The sequence below is a fragment of the Babylonia areolata genome, chromosome 1 (genome assembly GCF_041734735.1).
Source record: "Babylonia areolata isolate BAREFJ2019XMU chromosome 1, ASM4173473v1, whole genome shotgun sequence".
Classification (NCBI taxonomy): Eukaryota; Metazoa; Mollusca; class Gastropoda; order Neogastropoda; family Buccinidae; genus Babylonia; species Babylonia areolata.
The window spans coordinates 11242726-11262550 of NC_134876.1; the positions used below are offsets into that span (position 1 = coordinate 11242726).

General features: G+C 39.2%; 1 protein-coding gene across 1 annotated transcript; it reads left to right on the forward strand.

Moving 5' to 3' along the window:
* The first annotated feature begins 82 nt into the window (after positions 1–82).
* On the forward strand, positions 83–18920 carry LOC143279428 (phosphoribosyl pyrophosphate synthase-associated protein 2-like). Its single transcript, XM_076583477.1, has 9 exons — positions 83–249; positions 6464–6516; positions 7539–7605; positions 10255–10427; positions 10787–10902; positions 11590–11806; positions 13296–13366; positions 13659–13805; positions 14893–18920. Exons 1-9 carry the CDS (start codon positions 164–166, stop codon positions 15049–15051), a joined length of 1089 nt encoding a protein of 362 aa, XP_076439592.1. The 5' UTR covers positions 83–163; the 3' UTR covers positions 15052–18920.
* Positions 18921–19825: the final 905 nt, after the last annotated feature.

Here is a 19825-nt window from a genome sequence, read left to right on the forward strand (position 1 = left end):
TCTGTGTTCTGCTATAAATATTCTCGATTTATCCAACTTTCTTTTTTGTCTGACTCCGCCGGATGTACCATTGATCGAGTAGGCTATAAGGTCAAGGCCGCTTCGTGGTGGTGCCTTGTCGTCAGATCCACTCGGAAAAAGGAGAAAATCAACGTGCTGAACCATGAGCTCCGCGACTCTTGGGACTAAAGGTCCCATAATACTTCTTGCGGGAAACTCACATCCCGAACTTTGCTCGCTTGTTGCCACGTAAGTTGGATTTTTTGTGTTTATAACGTGGGAATAGTATATATCCATAAATCTGAGCGCGAGACACCAAGTCACAGCAAGCTGTTATCTCCCCTGAGTTTGCAAACTAGTTTTGTGTTCATATTATGCATCGTATCACTCTCGTATATGCCCATGAGGAGGTGTGAAAAGGAGGTTAAACACTGAACGTAATGAAAACTTTAAGGTTTTGCTTTTAGCGTGCAATTGCATTCCACTTAAAAGTTCACTCCCAGAAAAATACACCAACATCTTATTTTATACAAAGTATGTGTAAAATTTTTGCAGATGACACTAAAATATATGGTGATGCACACAAGTCTCACATTACAAACTGATTTATATACACTACAAGAATGGTCTGACAAATGGAACTTTTATTTAATGGAACCTTTATTTGAATGTTTCAAAGTGTAAAGTAATGCACATAAGAAAAAAAAATCCAAATAACAATTAGTGAATTACCATATCAAAATAGAAAACACGACACAGAATATTGAGAAATGCCATAGTGAGAAAGACCTAGGAATAATGTTTGACAATATACTAGCCTTTGATACGCATATTGATAATATTATAAATAAAGCCAATCAAATGATTGGTGTAATTAAGAGAACCTTCAATTACTTAGATAAAGATGTATTTCTCAGTCTGTATAAAGCATTAGTTAGATCGCATGTAGAATATGGTAATATTGTGTGGCACCCATACCTTAGAGACAATCTATAGCAATAGAAAGGGTCCAAAGAAGAGCAACGAAATAATTAAAAGAATGCAAGATATGAGTTATCAACAAAGACTTACATACTTAAATCTGTACTCACTAAAAGGTAGAAGAGTAAGAGGAGATTTGATTGAAACTGATAAGATAATAAATAACATAAATGATGTAAATGCAAGACATATCTTTAGAATGTCGTACTATGATAGTACAAGGAACTTGGTAAAGAAAATTTGTTTAGAACACTGCAACACCAACATTGGAAAAAATTCATTGGTGAACCAAATTGCACAAACATGGAATGCACTACCAACTGAAGTTAAACTTGCACAAAATACTAACACATTCAAAAATATCCTTGACACCAACGCCATTTTAAAAGAATTTTTTTTTATTATTATGATGAATAAAACAAGGTTTCTTACAGAAGTGTACTTGCGTACCCCGCCCAGCTGCAACAAACAAAAGAAGAAGAAAATAAATTAATAAAATATAATGGAAGAAGTGAAGATGGGGATATAAAAAGGCCGAGAGGTCTAGGCAGATGACTTGCCAGTCCCTAACTACTACTACTACTACTATAAACTTCCAAGAAGAATGTCATGCGCACACTTGGACCAGGTCTAGCCATCTTCATCCAGACTACAGGCAGAGCAAGAGGTTTGAAGAAGGGAACACCTTATCACAGTACACTCATACTTTTGTACCTAGTCAGCCTGCTGTTGTCTGTCATACACCCCAGAGCCAAACCCTGGTCCATTCAGCCCACAAAGACTTAAGTAAACAGAGTGACTCAATCACCAGATCTAACCAACCCACAGTCCCAGTCCACAGCAGAGGAATCATCACACGCACCATGTGGTACCTGTGACAGAACTGTAGGCTGGACAGACAGAGGAGTGGCATGTGAAACCTGTGGTCTCTGGTTTCATGCATCTTGCCAGAGCATTGGACAGCAGACATACCAGAACTTGGAATCGTCCCAGGTATCATGGCATTGTGTGATCTGTGGCAGTCCAAACTACAGTCAGACAGCATTCGACCATTTTGGTATTGAAGCGGAACACCACCACATCTCACACTTCAGCGATAGCTCTCTGCCATCACCCGTAGAGACTGACTTCAAGCCCCTTCACTGCTCAACACCTACAAGAGCCAGTCAATAGAATAAAGAGCAATCAAGACCCCTTCGCCTGCTTAATTTCAAATTTCAGTCTGTCAGTGGAAAACAAGCTGAAATTAAGCATCTTTTCGACAGTATCAAACCAAATATTCTCTTTGGTACAGAAACCTGGCTCCATCCAGATATTAAGGACTCAGAATTCCTGCCTTCTCACTACATGGCTTTCCGCAAGGACAGAGGAGGCAGAGGTGCTGGCAGCGTCCTTATAGCCACTAGAGAGGAACTGCAGTGCACACTGGTCCCAGAGCTAGATACAGACTGCGAAGCGATTTGGGTGAAGGTGCTGACACCTGGCCACAGATCACTCTACATCTGCTGCTACTATTGCCCTGATGTCAGCGATGAGGCAAGCTTCAACAACTTTGAGAAAAGTCTCAGGAGGGCGGCCGCTATTGAGAGTGCACAGATTCTAATTGCTGGTGATCTCAACTTCCCTGGCTTTGACTGGATTTCTGACCCACAGACAGTCTCTATTAAGCCAAAATGTCAGTGCCCTGGACTTCACCAGTCTTTCCTTGATCTGTTGGATGACCGCAGTCTGGAACAGATGGTCCATGATCTACCAGAAGGCAGAACACACTAGACCTCATCCTGACCAACCGACCAGAACTGATCCCCCGTGTAGAAATGGTCCCCCGACTGACTATGAGATAGACTACTGTGAGTTCCTCACTTGTGTGACTAGGAAGACCAACCCACCAAGACAGATCCCCTTGTGCAACAAGGCCAACTGGGAGGGACTGAAGACAGACATGCACAGCCTCCAACCAGACATTGACGCCATGGATGACAACACCCCAGTAGAGGAGATACGGCAGCATTTCAAGACCTGGCTGAGCACAAGTATGGCAAAGAACATCCCCCACAAGACAGCAAGACCAAAGGCTTCCTGTCCCTGGTTCACCCCTGAACTGTGCCGTCTCTGTAGGAAAAGGGACCACAAGTACAGGAAAATGAAAAAACAAGTGACAGTAGATCACAGAACGCAAGACTCCCACCACCGCACACCAGGCCTGCATAGTGAATCAAAGACCACAGATCACCGGAGGATGTGCCAGACTCATTACCAAGATCAAGTTAAGGCCCTGGAGAGGGAGATCCAAAGAAAACTCCGGCTTGCATACTGGAATTACATGCGGAGACTCTTCTCGCAAAAGAACACAGAAGACGACTCAAGGCCCTGCCATGACACCAGATGCTTCTGGACTTAGTCAAACACCAGAAGTCCTCTAATTCTGGAGTAGCCCCTCTCAAGGTTCAGGGTAAACTGATCACGGACTCCAAAGCAAAGGCTGAAGCTCTCAACGTTCAGTTTGACAGCGCTTTTAGCAATGGAGACAAATACACACCAGACCAATTCAGCAATAAATGCAACATGTAGGGCAACAGAGAGGACTATCCAACTATGGGCAACATCACTATCACTGAAGCTGGTGTACACAAGCTCCTTGCTGGACTAAACCCAACCAAGGCCACTGGCCCTGATGGTCTGCCACCAAGAGTCCTCAGGGAATGTACCCTTGAAGTGGCCCCTGTCCTGACATGGATAGATCTACCAGTGCTCCCTTGACTCAGGACAGGTCCCGGATGATGGGAGAGTGGTGACAGTCACACCTATATACAGGATGGGTGAACACTACAACCCAGCAAACTACCGCCTGGTATCTCTGACCAGTGTGCCCTGTAAAGTGCTGGAACACATCATAGTGAGCCAGCTCATGACTCACCTGGAAGAGAACTACATACTGGGCGATGAACAACACCAGTTCCGCCGCCACAGCTCCTGTGAGACACAGCTCCTGGAGTTTCTCGACGAGCTGACTGCCAAAGTTGAGGGAAGAGATGAAACTGACATCATGGTGATGGACTTTGCCAAAGCATTTGACAAAGTTAATTATTCTCTCCCGCTGTATAAGCTTGATCACTACAGCGTCAGAAACATCACCAACTCATGGATTGAGAGCTTCCTGGATAGCAGAAGACAGTATGTGGCTGTGGACGGAGAGAGGTCTGGTCACACTCCGGTTAGATCAGGAGTATCGCTGGGCTCAGTGCTTGGTCCATGCCACTATTGCCAGTTCCTGGTATACATATGCGACCTAGCATCGTGAGTGACATCCCCAGCTTGCCTCTTCACAGACAACACTGCTGTGTACTGTCTCATCACAGTCCCAAGTGACCACAACACCCTGCAAGATGACCTGAGGAAACTAGAGACCTGGGAAAATGAATGGGAGATGAAATTCCATCCTGAAAAATGTAGTGACCTCACGTGCACCACGAGGTTAAACAGCAGTCCTTGGGAGTACCATCTGCAAGGTCACTGGCTGGAGTCTGTGACAGCCACTAAATATCTTGGCGTCACACTCCAGTCCAATCTCCGCTTCACGAACCATATCAACAACATGGTGACAAAGGCAAACAGGACACTCGGCTTCCTACAAAGGAACCTGAGGAAGGCGTCAATCAAAATAAGGTCACTCGCCTGCAAATCCCTGATACGCCCTATCCTCAAATACGCCAGTACAGCATGGGACCCCACCGCCAGGAAAGAGATAGACAAAAGAGAAGCAGTCCAATGAAGAGCAGCACGATTTGCCCTCAGTAAACACCAGAGGACAGTCAGTGTCACCGTACTGCTGCAGACACTGGGGTGGGAAACCCTGGAACGGCATAGGAGGAGAGCCAGATTGGTCATGATATATAAGATCAGCTGGGGCATGACCAAAGTCAAGTGCCCACACCTCCACCAGCAACAAAAACAATCCGTGATTGGAATGCCCTGCCCCAGGAGACTGTTGATGTCTTAACTCTTGTCAACTTCATTAACTCACTCGCTGCCATTGTCCGCATATGCGGACATCGTCGGAGAAAGCGTTGGATGCCAATGTCCGCATATGCGGACTTGGATTTTAAAAAGTCGTGCTGTCGGAGTGACGCGTCGGATGCGAAAATCAAAAGCAGATGTGATATCTTACGTCACCTCTGGTCAGCTTTTCATTCACACATGCTGCGTGTGTGTCGCGATAAGCTCAACCGCAGTTGATAACAAAGCATGCCCCCTGTCAGCTTTGTAAGTTGTTTGACAAGATGGCGTCACGGCGAAGTGTTCGACACGTTCGGAGAGGTGAAATGTTACTCAGCGTCGAAGATGTTTTGGAAATGATCCAAAGTGAAGGCTCTGATGTCGAAGGAGATAATGCTGATTCTTCGGACAGTGAATTTGAACCAGATCCTGATGAACTAGAAATAGATTTGGCCGCTGAAGAGAGTGTTTACAATGGAGAGGAAAGTGAGGAACATGTGCCAACACATGAGACAGACACAGACGACGAAACCACTGAGGAAACAGACGATTTTGCAAGTGTTTTCACCAGTGATTGGACTGACAATTTTTCCTTTTTCCCTCCCAGGACTCAGCATCACCTGCCATGAGCTCTTCCACTCAAGACAAGACTATTGTCGGTGATACTACATCAGGCTTTTGTGTACAGTGAACTCCTTTTTTATTCATTATGTAGAGACAATATTTTTTTTTGTATGTGTGAATTTCAACTTTCTTCACCACCTGTTCATACTTCATTGCATGCACTAGGTCTTCAGTTCCTCAAATAGTGTTAGAATGTGATGTGGAACATGTTCAAGGGCACTTGGTGTACCTTTCTGATGGGTGCAAAAATGCTAAAAAATACACAAAATATGTATACCGCGATCAACATCAAGATGGTGAGTAAATACTTTGATTTTTTGCACACATATGGAACAACATTCCTTGCATACATATACTAAATATCAATCGTCTGGGTGTTCATTTGTTTTTTTTACAATTTTTTCCCCATCCTATACAAACCCTGGGTTTTCAGGGATTGGCAAGGGCAAAAACTCTTGGCATGGAGTGAGTTAAGAAGGTGGCAGTACTGGCACTCAGCTGATCCACTGCCACTTTATTTTATTTTTATTTTTTTAAACCGGAACCCACCACTACAAAATGCTGATAATGGTCAACTGGTTGACCCTGGGCATCATCCGGAAGAAGAAAAAGTATTCTATAAGTGATCACCAATTTTAGGGTCAGGCATACCTGTAACTTCTTCAGCAGCTTTTGTTGATGAATCTGAGTGACCTTACACTACATGTATATATTCTGACATGATGAGTGATGTTAGACTTGATTTCTGGAATTACTGTATGCTTATTGCACATTTTTCTCAGATTTTATTTGTGCTCTGTAAGTAATTATTGATTCCTTTGGCATTGTTATATTTTCAAGCCTATGTTAATTCATTTTTCAGAAAACTCGGTCTCCGTCTTGCTGATATCTCCATTTATCACAAGCCAAACAGAGGTATAAGTGTCAATGGAAAAATTGGTGTAATAAGGGTGGTTTTTTGTTTGTTTGTTTGTTTGTGTTTTTGTGTGTGTGTCACTGTGTGTGGGGGTGGTTTTTTAAAATGTTTTTATACACAATCACATTGTGGCTGATCGATATCTTTTTCTCACTCTGTCTCTCTCAGATGATCATGACATACATGTATCAGCAATTTATCAAATAACTATTTTATATATATATATTTATATATTGTGTATGTATTAAATATATATTACATATATATAAAGTTATGACTTATATATGCATATAATATATTACAGTTCTGCTTTGGTTTGTCAGACATGGAAGAACAGAATCAGAGAATGATGTACAAGTCATGTGAAATGAGATCTGAATGGGACCAGGATAGCAGGAGCATATTAATATTATTATGAATAAGCACAGTCATGTTTGCACCAAGGAGAGCACAACTGAAAGCCAGTGCCGAGTTCTGTTTGGGTAAGGTGGTGTCTCCCACCAGGTTGTTCACAAGTAAATTACCACAAGTGCAAGAAAGCAAACCAGAGTTCCCATTCTTTATGAAGGTTCTAGGTGAGTTCCACTCCAGATATGTTTATAGATAATTTACTTGTGCGATACATGATGGGAAGCATGAAGCAGCATTGGCTGCCTTTTCTCCAGGTATATTTTCAGTCTTATTTACTCAGGACTCATTCTTTCAGCATGAATTCAATTTTTTTTGCTTTTTTTTTTTTTTTTTTTTTTTTACTCTTGATCTTAATCTTCTGTTCTGCCAATCTTTCTCTGGTTTGTTTTTTTTTGCTTTGGGGTGTGTGTTTTTTGTTGTTGTTTTTTTCCATCTATATTTCTTAGGTTCCCTCCTGATATCCTCACTGTCTGTGTCTTTTTAACCAATAAAATGGGTTGTTTTTCTTTGTTTTTTTGTTGTTGTTGTTGTTGTTTTGTTGTTGTTGTTGTTTTTTGTCAGCGTTCAAGGGGAATATTTTATTTTAATGTGTGTAATGCTATGATTGCAGAGACCATAGTGGAGATCAAGGAGTCTATAAGGGGCAAGGACATCTATATCATACAGACAGGCACAAAGTAAGAAAAGTCCTGAATATTATACATTTTGTTATTAATTCATTCATACAAATATATACTTTAATATAATCATGCAGTACGTCAAATGTAGAATGTTGACACAGATAATTTATTCATTAGGCATGGCTCCTGTGAAAGACATTGACTTGTTTGAATGATAAAAATAAAACAAGTATTTGCTGTTCTTTAAAAGTCCTGTGACTATTTGTAAACATGGAATCTTTAACTGTTCAATCAAATAAGAAGAATGATTATCTGTATAGGTATATTTTCAGTTTCATTTACTACAGAAAGTTACTACAGGAACTGAAAGTGTCACTGTCAGTATAATTTTACAATAAACATTTATTTGTTTATAATTGAAAAAAAGAGAAGTATTTAACACCAATAAAACTGTTTTAGTTTTTCACTGTGTTAGATTATGGTGGTTTACTTTGACTTTAAATTTAAGCCAGTGTTATTCAACTTATTGTACGAGACTGTGAGGATTTATTTTCAACTTCTTTCTCGTTATCCTATTCAGTGTTCTGCTGCTTTTCTAACATCTCATTCTCACCTGATGGTTCTCAGTAACTGATAACATGTTTTCTTCTTATTGAAATGACCCATGTAACTCATTCTGTCCTTGCAGAAATCATGCAGGTTCTGTCCTTGCAGAAATCATGCATGACTGGTTAGGGAAGTACTGCTACTGTCACAGTAAATGTATAAGAATCCAGGAAAGGAACAAATGACTGCAATTGATAGTTTAAAAGGAATCGAATTCAGACATAGATATGTTTATATTTGGAATACTGTCAACTATAATCAAGCCACAGAACCATTTGCAGAGGTTGTGTAAGGTACAGAGTTAAGAGAAACAGGTTTTTCCAAACACGATCTGCGTAGAAATAAAAATGAGAATCACACTGTTGTTAATGTTATGCATGTATCTTGCTTCAGATTTGTTGCCACTGACCAGAAAATCTTGTCCTGGCTAAGATTTTAGACTGTACACATTCACACAAAATTAACTGCATTTCAGAAAATTAGATTATGCTAACAGTAACATGCTGTCGGAATTATATGTGGATTGTTCGCCTAGAGGTAAGGCATCTGCCTCGTAAGCAAGAGTTGAGTGTGCTGGTTCAGTTATTGCATTTGCCAGTATGTTCTTCCCCTCCTCTAGACCTTGGGTGGTCTTGATGCTAATCCTTCAGATAAGATGACAAACCGAGGTCCCGTTTGCAGCATATACTTAGCGCATGTAAAAGAACCCAGGGCAGCAAAAGGGTTGGCCCTGGCAAAATTCTTAAGAAAAATCCACATTGATAGTGTTAAACAATATGGGGTGGGGAGAAGTGGAGAGAAGATTAAAAAGGGGGTAGAAAAATAGAGTATTGGTTCACTGGTCAGAGGAACAAAGGGGATGATGCACAGACTCTTCTCCTCATACCAATAGCAATGCCACATAAAGTGGTTTTTATTAAGTGTTTACTAGAAAACAGCCTTAACAAAACCATATACAAAGCCAACAAAGCTGTGTAAGGAACACACATTTCCTACCAAGCCATAAGCAGTTCCTCCTGAGCCCTCAGCAGCACACTTTTCCTGCTAAGCATAAGCAGTGCTCAGCCATCTGAACAGTTCCTACTAAGCAGCAGACAATTCCTGCAAAGCAATTCCTGCTAGGTCCTAAGCAGCACACAGGCCCCCAAAGGTCAGTCAACAAGGATTCCCTTGCACCTTTTCACTGGTCCAATTTCTTTCAGAAGACAACTATAATTTAAGTTGGCATACTAGTTTTATTCTACACTGATAGAAACCACAACACTCCCCAGTTGGTTGAGCAACAGTAACCAATCTTGGCTTGTCTTGGTGACATTGAGTGAGTGATTGACACATTCACTACTACATTCTGATTCGCTACAATTCAAAACCTACTTCCATGCGCCATGACGACAAGCTTAACACATTACGTCACAAGGAGAGGAGGGGGAAAGTAAGGTGGGGAGGAGGAAGGTTCAGACTTTGAGTATGGTAGTCATCTGGATCAAAGATAAATTTAGCATACCAGTAAATATCCTCTTGGCCTAGTCACTAAGGTGATTCAGCTCTGTGTGGGAAAAGGAGATGGGGGTGACTTAAAAGTCAGACCGACCTGTGGAAAATGTTCCAACCATAGTCTGCATTTGCATAAGTTTCTGACATGCCGACATCTACATCAAATGATGACAAGGCTTGAATCCCGGAGGAAGGCGGGGAAGGGGAACGGACAATGGGATGAGGGGAAGGAGAGGAACAGTCCGCACTAGATCTGCACAAGATTCAGCACTGTATGAATATTATTATTATCTGCTCGCCAGATCAAAGCCTCAGTTATTATGTTAGCACACTGGTAATTATCATTGACTGACGACATACATGATAAAATATTCTTCAGCCATCAGTATGTTTATATTCTCTAAACAGCAAATGTGTTGTTTTAGACATTTTCAAATCTTGTCAGTTTTGTCAGATGTTACTCTGCTTCTGTGTGTGAATTGAATAGAATTTTGTTCAATCATCAATGTCCCGTCACACATAATGGTGTTGTAGAATTCTGTGTGAGAAAACTCAGAAATGCACAAGATGAACTAAGCTAAAAGTACCAAATAATTCTGATTCCAGAGATGTCAACAATGACATTATGGAGCTGCTTATCATTGCCTATGCAGCCAAGACCAGCTCAGCACGTAACATTGTTGGCGTCATCCCCTACCTGCCATATTCCCGGCAGTGTAAGATGAGAAAGAGGGGCTCCATTGTGTGTAAACTATTTGCAACCATGATCAGCAAAGCTGGTAAGACTATTTGTTCACAAACAGGCAGTTCAAGATAGCCTGGTAATATGGATTTAAGTGATTCAGAACTGATAACAAAGGGATCACTTTCTAACTGCCCAAAACAGAATGAACTGGAAGTTGTTTTTTGTGTGAAGGTGTAGACTTGTAGTTGTACTGGACAAAATAAGTATGGGGGATTATAGTTATAAATGGAAATATGATCAAATGGGCAAATTTGGAGGCAAAAAAAAGGGGAGTGGGGGGGCGGGGGGGGATCTTTTCCCCTTTGGAGGTCCATCACAGTAAAGAAGTGAATGATTTCAAGGAGTTCCATCATGATATTTTAGAGTAAGATAAATGATGTTGCTGTGTTGCAGGCTTCAGTCATATCATCACCATGGATCTTCATCAGAAAGAAGTGCAAGGCTTCTTCAATGTGCCTGTGGACAATCTCCGTGCTTCCACCTTCCTTGTGGATTATATTCAGAACTCAGTAAGATTCAACATTGTTTTCATTATTATTGTTATTAATACTTTGCTGACCAGTCTTATGACTTGTATTTGAATACAGCTCATCGTCAAGTTTGATAAATAATGAAAAATGGAAATTCAGACTTACTTTGAAGGTTATAAAGAGCTCTGTGTGTTTGACAGTGTTCAGTGATGATTATGTACATGTTCAGAAGATCAGATCTAATTTAAAGATTGAAAATATACAGCAAAAAACAAAACAACAAAAAAAACCCCAACAGATTTCAAAAATCCATTTCTGCAACTGTAAGGATAACTGGACATACATTTCTGCAATTACAGTGGGGCCATTTATCATTTGTCAGACCGTTTATTTATAAAGGAAATAGTTTTCATTGATATTTTGCACAATAATCATGCTTTGCAACATCTACATACAAATCCTGCAGACTAGTTTCTTCCATTCTTAAAAGTTCTTTTGTTGCAATCTTAATGTGAATCTCTCTATGTGGTGGATGGTGTGTGCATGCAATTGTTTGTGTCTTGTTTTGCATTTGTATTAATTACATCGAGGTTGTTTGATTACAAAGAGAAAATGATCCAGTTTGCATGTTTTGGTAAGGAGGTATTCAGTAACTGTTAGTTCTCATTGTGATGTCTGTTACAGTTGAAAACAGAAACACAGGAGTGAAACTATTCCCTGTTTCAGATTCCAGATTACAGAAATGCTGTGATCGTAGCCAGAAATGCGAACTCTGTGAAGCGGGCAACGTCGTATGCAGAGAGACTAAGGTTGAGTATTGCAGTCATCCATGGAGAAGACAGGATACCAGAGTCAGAGGAGGATGATGGGCGGAATTCTCCTCCTCTTGGGGAAGGCGAAGGGCGTTCTGTTCCCTCTATTGGCGGCCTTGAGATCTTACCCAGTAATTTCTTTTTTCTTTTGAATGCATGTTGTTGTTTTTTTTATCTGTGCATTACCTGTTTGTCACTCTGTGTGTGTGTTTTGGTGGTGGTTTTGTGTGTGGTTTTTTTATGATAAAGCTTTTTTGTTGTCCGGATGATATTGTGCTTGAACTAACCAGACATTGAACAAAAATAAAAAAAACAAACAGTTGAAAAAATATAGCATAGCAATATTATATCCTTTGTTTGTATTGGTGGATGAAGTAGATGTGCTGCGGCAGTGGACAGTGTGGATAATGTTAACTGAAGCAACTGTCAGCAGCGTTCTTTCTTTACACAGTCTTCTGTTGTGAACATTTTTCTCTTACTTGAACGAAGCCATTGTGAACATTCCTTTTTCTTTCCGGTCTAGAATTCGAAGTCATGGACTAAATGTTTCATATCAAGTGATTATGCAGCATAATTTTACTGTCAGCATGATATTTACATCTAGAAATCAGTTTATCATCTAAATCTTTCTCATTTTTGTCTTCTTTTTGTTTGTCTTTTTTTCTCTTTTTTTTATTTTATTTTTTTATTTTTAAAATTTTTTTTATATCATTTATCAGTGTAACTTAGATGTTCTTAACAAAGTAGACTGCCGACTAAATCACTTGGTAGCATCAAACGTTTTATTTTGTTTCAGTATAGACAGACTGTTGACAACTCAGAGGGAAGGGTGGTTAAGAAGCTCATCTGCTAATACAGTGTCCGCAAGGGGTCTGGGTCCGAATCCAGCTCTTACCCTTTCTCCCAAGTTTGACTGGAAAAATCTAACTGAGCACCTAGTCATTCTGATGAAATGATAAACCTAGGTCATGTGTGCAGCACACACTCGCCGCACTGAAAAAGACCCCACGGCAACAAAATGGTTACCCTCCTGCAAAGTTCTGCAGAAGAAATCCAGTCTGATAGGTGCACAAATATATATATGCATGCACTCAAGGACTAAGTGCATTGGGTTATGCTGCTGGTCAGGCATCTGCCTTGCAGATGTGGTGTAGCTAATGTGGATTTATCTGAACCCAAGGTAGCCGCATTGAGAAACTGAAACTGACAACTCAGCAGCATGAAACCTTTTTTGGGGCTTCTGATTTAAATATAGGACAAAATTTGATGATTGCAACACTGATGGGTCCTTTATACTAACAGATAAAAAGACAGCATTTAGTGTTATTGCTGTGATGTTGTTTTTACTGATGATGTTCATACATTTGTTGAACTGTACAGTGCTTTCTTACTTTTGCAAATACATCTGTAATATAACTATTGTGTTATTTATGTCTTTACTTTCTCATTACTAACATATTACTCTGATGATGTTTGTACTGTTGATGTCATATGTTTGTTGACTGTAGAGTGCTTTCTTATTTACGCAAACACATCTGTGTAGTGTAGTATGTTATTGTGTTATTTATGTCGGTACTATGCATGCAAGGTTTTCTGGGTAACTGTACTTTGTGTTTTCAGCACCCAAGCCTAAAGAAAAGCCCCCTCTGAGTGTGGTTGGTGATGTGGGTGGACGCATTGCAATCATTGTGGTATGTTATGATTTGTGTTTCCCTACATGTGTGCTTGAATGTAAACGCATATGCACTTGATACACAGCTACATACACACACACACACAAACACACAGACGTACATGTACACGCACACAAGCTTTCAGCCATATTCATGCTCTCACAGCACGCACACAAACATACACTTACACACACTTTTAAACACACACATGCATGCAAGCATACTTTAAATACATAAATCAATAACAGCTTACCTCAAACATAATTAGATATTTATGGCAAGATAATTAGTAAATCCATTCTGTCTCCAGGATGACATGATTGACGATGTCGAATCCTTTGTCAAAGTGGCTGAGATCTTGAAGGACAGAGGAGCATACAAAGTGTTTGTGATGGCAACACACGGAATTCTGTCTTGTGATGCACCCAGTGTCATTGAGGATTCCTGTATAGATGAGGTAATGTATTCAGTTGTTGTTTTTAATCCTCATAAACAAACTGACATTGACCGTTTCTGTTGAATTCGTCTCTTGATTTTCTCCGCAAAGTCTTTCCATTCCCACAAAATGTATGTAGGAATGTGTGCCTTCACCCCTTGAATTCAGAACCTTGCAATTGTGAAATAAAGATCAGTGTTGCATGATTTTGAAATGCACTGGTATGTTTTGCTTACATATGAATGGTGTAAGTGATGTTGCCGAACTAAATACAATCCCAAAAGGGACATGTCCAAATCAAGAAAGATGACCGACATCCTTATCTGTAAGCTCTGTTTTATCTCAGTGAGGTGACAGCCCTTCACCTCATACTCGTCACCAGTAGTCCGATTGCTGAGGCTCTGTGAAAATAAGTCAGTAGCTCTGTACTGAGCTACTTTGATTGTAGTGGTCATTGACTAACAGGTTCGTAATCAACATGGCTACACAAACAAATCCTTTGCTGATAAATGGTTCAGAATACATTATCAAAGGGGTTAATAACAGCTTGAAGAATAAATCTATTGTCCCGTTACAAAGAATACATTCTTTCAGCTCAATTACATATAACTAATACATTCTTTCACTACTTTTAGTTCAGTGTAATTTTGGGGGGAATTTCAATTCAAGAGTTCTTCAAAGTAATTTGTATGACTAAAACATGAAATGAGGAGAAAAAGACAGTGACTGTGTGTGTGTGTGTGTTTGTGTGTGTGCAAGCACTGGAATCTTCTTTTAATCCACAATAGTTTGTTTATTTACCATGAATTTATGAAATGCTGTTACTATGTATGACAATTGATTAATTGATTCACGGTTAGGTTTTTTTTTCCCCCATTTATGGGATTGATTTTTTTTCCTGTGTTTGACACAGTGCAGTATTTTTGTGCTGATGGTATGGATCATTTTCAGAGGTGGTCAGTGGGGGATGTTTTGGTATATGTTGTGAGTACACATGAATGTGTATGTGTTTGCACTCATCAGCATGCATATGTGTATTCATGTTAATCAGCTGTGTGAGTGTATATGTGGGCACATACAGTGTTTGTGTGTATGTGTGTGTGTGCAGGTGGTGGTGACAAACACAGTTCCCCATGAGGTGAAGAAGATGCAGTGTCACAAAATTAAGACGGTGGATATCAGTTCCTTGCTGGCTGAGGCCATCCGGCGAATTCACCATGGCGAGTCCATGTCCTACCTGTTCCGCAACATTGGTGTGGATGATTGATTCCCAATGCTTGTACTTTTTTTGTCTGGCAGTTTGCCTGTAAAACTGTCTGGGAATTTTGTAGACTGGTTGAGTTGCTCTTCTTTGCTTCTATTTTTTTAATAGTTTTTTTGTTTTGTTTATCCAACTACATATGATTTTATTTGGATAAAAATGCCTGTCATTTGTCACATTTTGGTCTAATCATCTCTCATTTTCTTTTTACTGTTTCAGTTGGGTTGTAATAAATGTGGATGCTCATTGTTGTTTTTAGAAAATAGATTTACCAGAGATTGTAATAATTGAAGGAATTATTCTTGGTTGTTTTTTTTTTTTCTTTTCATTTTTGTCTTTGTTGACTTGTGTCAGCAAAGTAAATGTATGTCATTATCCTGTCTCAGTTATGTGAGTGTACAAGGTAAACTTTGTTCTCCAAATTTGTCTTGGTAAATTGTCCATGATGATAGTATACTCTAAACATTGCCATTTTCTCAGCGACCACGCAAATAGAGAAGAAACCAAAGTTGGCAGGATGAAAGAATCAAGAAAGCACACACACACACACACACACACACACACACACACACACACACACACATATATGAATATATGGAGAGAGAAACATAGGAATGTGAAAACATGGATGTGTACTCACACATTGTCTACTCCTTTTTTTTCCCTTTGTCTTCTTACACTTCCAGTGAAAAGATGTTAAACTGAAGAATGGGAAGACCTATCTTGCCATCACATTCTGAACATGCTGCACATTGGCAAAAGTCATAAATGTTATAAAAAAAATTCTCAGCAGTGATTTTGATACTTGAAAATTTCTTTTTTCTCTGGACCAGTGATAAAACATGGTACTTTCTGCCTGTTAAACATATGAAATGTTTTTTGTTTTTGTTTCACTCTTTCACCATCATCAGCGACTAAAGTCGACTAGACAATGCAACACCATAGGCAACTTTAGTCAACTTCCAGCAGTAATGTTAAAAGGACCGTTTTTCACATTGTAACAAAGCTTGACAGCTGCCTCCAGTTTACCACCAATAGAACAATAACCTTTGCTCCCTGACTCAGTCTGAAGTGAAAGTCCATTGTGTTGTTTTGACATGAAAAAAGCCTGTGACTAAGAGCATTGTATCAAAAATGTTCAGCACTGGGGAGTGTTTCCTGCACAGAAAACTCGGCTGTGAAAGAGTTTACACAAATATTGTATTGACTGAGATGGCTCATGTCAGGATAAGGTAGATTGGTCTTATTTACTCAAATTTTATATCCTGCCAGATAAAAACAGTCAAGTAAGTGAAAATTTTAAGGGAAACAGTTCTTACATGTGGGGTATCTGTGTGAAATTGTCAACATAACTTTGTCAGAATTGTTATGCTGATGACAACAAAGAAGGGTAAAATTAGTGATGTGAAGTTAGCACCTAGAGCACTGGGTCTTGCTCACTCATCTCCCTCTCTTCACAACCATTTCATTAATTGCAAATATGTGTGTAATTTGACAGAACATATACAGATATAGATATATATATATATATATATATATATATAAATCCTTTAGACTTCAGCACTGATTACAATGGCTTTCGTTTTGTTTTGAGTCTTATGTATCCCTGCAGTAAATTGTGTGGTTATGACAGTCACAGAAAACTTTGTCTCCCTTCTTTTCAAGAAGTATTTTTACCTTTTGAGTTATGGAGGTTGCTATTGGAAAACTGTTCTTAGGGGAAAAAGTATATGCAAGAGTGTATGTTTTGAAACAATGAATCATCCCACCAAGTGTGAGACTTTGTGCATGCTTTTTGTGTGTGTGGTCTGTGTATGAGTGATCATGAGCTTGCAGTTGTGTGCATCTGTGGGTTGATGTTATTCGCAGACTTCTGTAAGGTGTCCAAAGCCAGCTGAGTTTATTCAGCGCTCCAAAGATGTGTGCTTTTCTACACTTGTAGAGACTTAAATCAGTCAGAAGGACTAGTCATGACGTTAAAAGTATTAATCTAAGGGGCTAGAACCCAAAAGGAAAGCAAAGGAACGAAAGGTGACACATTTGCATTCTGAACATTAACTCACTCAGTACGGCCAGCCCTCTCTTCTTCTCTGCACAGACCCCTCGGATGTCCAGTGGGTGTCTGAATGACCCAACCTTTAGCTTCCATCGTCAGAACTGTGGTATTCTTTGTCAACATTCACCTCTTCAGTATAAGAGCGTTCCGCTTGCAATATTTTGATGATGGTAATTGGGATGAAACGCTGTTAACGTCGTCTCTTTCGCCGTTCGTATGGAGAGAGTTAAGACTAGTCAAGACAAAAAAAAGTACTGATATCTGGGGCTAATTCTCAAAAGAAAAGTAAAGAATGGAAAAGAGACACATTTGTATGCATGACTGAATGGTATCGTGAGGAACATTTGAATTTTGATCGCCCACATCAGAGACCTATTTTGATTCACATTATTTAAGAACTTTTCCTTGTTAACATTATGTAAGAACATTTCATTGCTATTTAGTGTTAGTTACCCAGTGCATTCTGTGTTAACACCCATCTTGAAACATTTTCCCTGAAATACTGCTGGAAACATACTTCAGTGTTTAGTTTTTAGTTTTATTTTTTTCAGGTGGTGGTGCTTTTTTTTGTTTTTGTTTTTTTGTTGTTGGTTTTTTTTGCCTCAGTAAATATGAGTAATATACCATGTAGCATGTTCAGTAATGTTTAGGAAAAACTTAAAGGTTAGAGGTGGGTTTGGCAGGATTTCAGAAAAAAAAATACTGTAAGAAAAAGTCTAAATTTAATGCTTCGTACCACCATCCTATACCTGGTATATTGTGACCCGTACCATAATTCAGGAGTTCAAGTGGTGCTTGAAGAATTTACATCTTGAAACAAATGGTTTGCACAAAGAAACTTGTTTGCCAGAAAGCAGGAAAAAAAATGGGCTAGAGTTTAAAAAAGATCTAAGGAGTCATTTTGTGACCAAAATGAAAATGTTCAGTTCATAAAAAAAAAAGAAGAAGAAAATTCCATGAATCTCATGAACAGGTCTTTTTCTTCTCTTGTGCAGCATTATTTTACCCCTGTATTTGCACATGGTTTACTTTTCTGTCTGTCCATTCCGTTATGCCAGATCATGTTGCTTCTTCAACTGGTCATGCACAATTTTTACTCTAACCAGTTCCATGTCTTATTGCTTTTGAACTTATTTGGTGTGTATACTTATTTACTTGAAGAATTGTGGATATTTTGAAACAATGAACAGTTCTTAGCACCCATGGAAGCAGCCAGTGGTTGTGTTTGATTTGTTGTAAGTTTTGGAGCAGAGAGAGTTGGGTTGTTGGGGTTTTTTTTGTTCGTTTATTGTAAGGTCGACTTTGTTGCAGTTGTGTGACAATCATAGCTTATCAGACTAGTTGGAGTTCGTGGAAGTCTGGAAAAATCTCAGAAAAATAGAGCTGTAAAAGCTTTGAAAAAGACATTTTGACAGTCATGGTCTGGGGAAGTCTTTAAAATTTTGATAAAACTGTTGACCAGTGCCATTCAACAGAGAGTTAGTGTAGTTCCAAAAAATAGATTTTTTAATGAAAAAACAAAAAGTCAAAATAAAACACTTGATACTGGGATATCTGCTGATCTTTGTCTGGCAGCGTTGCAGACAAAATGTTGATTATGTTTGGTTTTGTGTTTAGTATGGAAAATTTTCAGTATGGTCTGGTAAAGATCGGGAAAAAGTATGGGATTTTATTTGGTCATATTTGTGGGAACATTGTAGCATGAATGATGCTCACTTGTTAGCACTGACCGATCACTTTTCCCCATGATGTAATTTGATTCCTTTGATAAGATGGTGATAAAGAAATGCTTTTGTCAAAATAAAAATTTTTTTTTTTTTTTTTAAAAGGAGATAAGAAAGCAAAGGAGGATTGAAAAACTGCAGAATAAAAAGGCTTGTGTGTGTGTGTGTGTGCGCATATGCATAAATTGAGGGAAGACTTGTTATGAATTTGTTTAGATCAACACTTCACGGTGGTGGTGGTGGTGTTTGTTTTGTTGTTTTGTTTTTTTAACCCCTTCAACCCTGAATAGTTTGCAACCACAGCAGGTTTTCATCCCAAACTGATACAGAGAAAACAAAATGTACTGATTTTTCCTTCAAATAACAAATCCGGAAATACTGTAAAAGCTAGTTTATTTTCTTTGCAGTTTATGCATATATAGGAACATGAAAACTGATGAGACAAATTTTGACACCAGAGCAATGCTTGGGTGCAGGGCCCAGTGAGTTAAAGTGTGGTGATCTCATCAGGAAAGGATTTTGGGAGGGGATATTGTTTACCAAAAAGGCACTTTATGCTCTCATTTTACACATATACACACACACACATATATATATATAGACAGAGAGAGAGATTTATAGATATATATATATGAATATATATATGTCTGGCATGGTTGGTAATTTCTCAGACATTGTGTTTGAATGATCAGTGACAATCATGTATGCACAGGCACACACACACACACACACACACACACACACATGCACGGACTCGCATAGATATATATATACACAGAGAACAAATGCATACTCACACCTCACAGACAAGTCTGCATGTACACAACTGTGCATGCACTTTGCGTGAAAGGGCACAGGTCATTTTATATTAAGATTTAACGAAATGAAGAGTCTTACCCTGCACAGATAGATTATTTTCCAGACACTTCCAGCAATTAAACATTCCACATACCTAGTAGTAAGTGATGGTCTCAAGTCTCACAAAACTGAATGTTCTTGA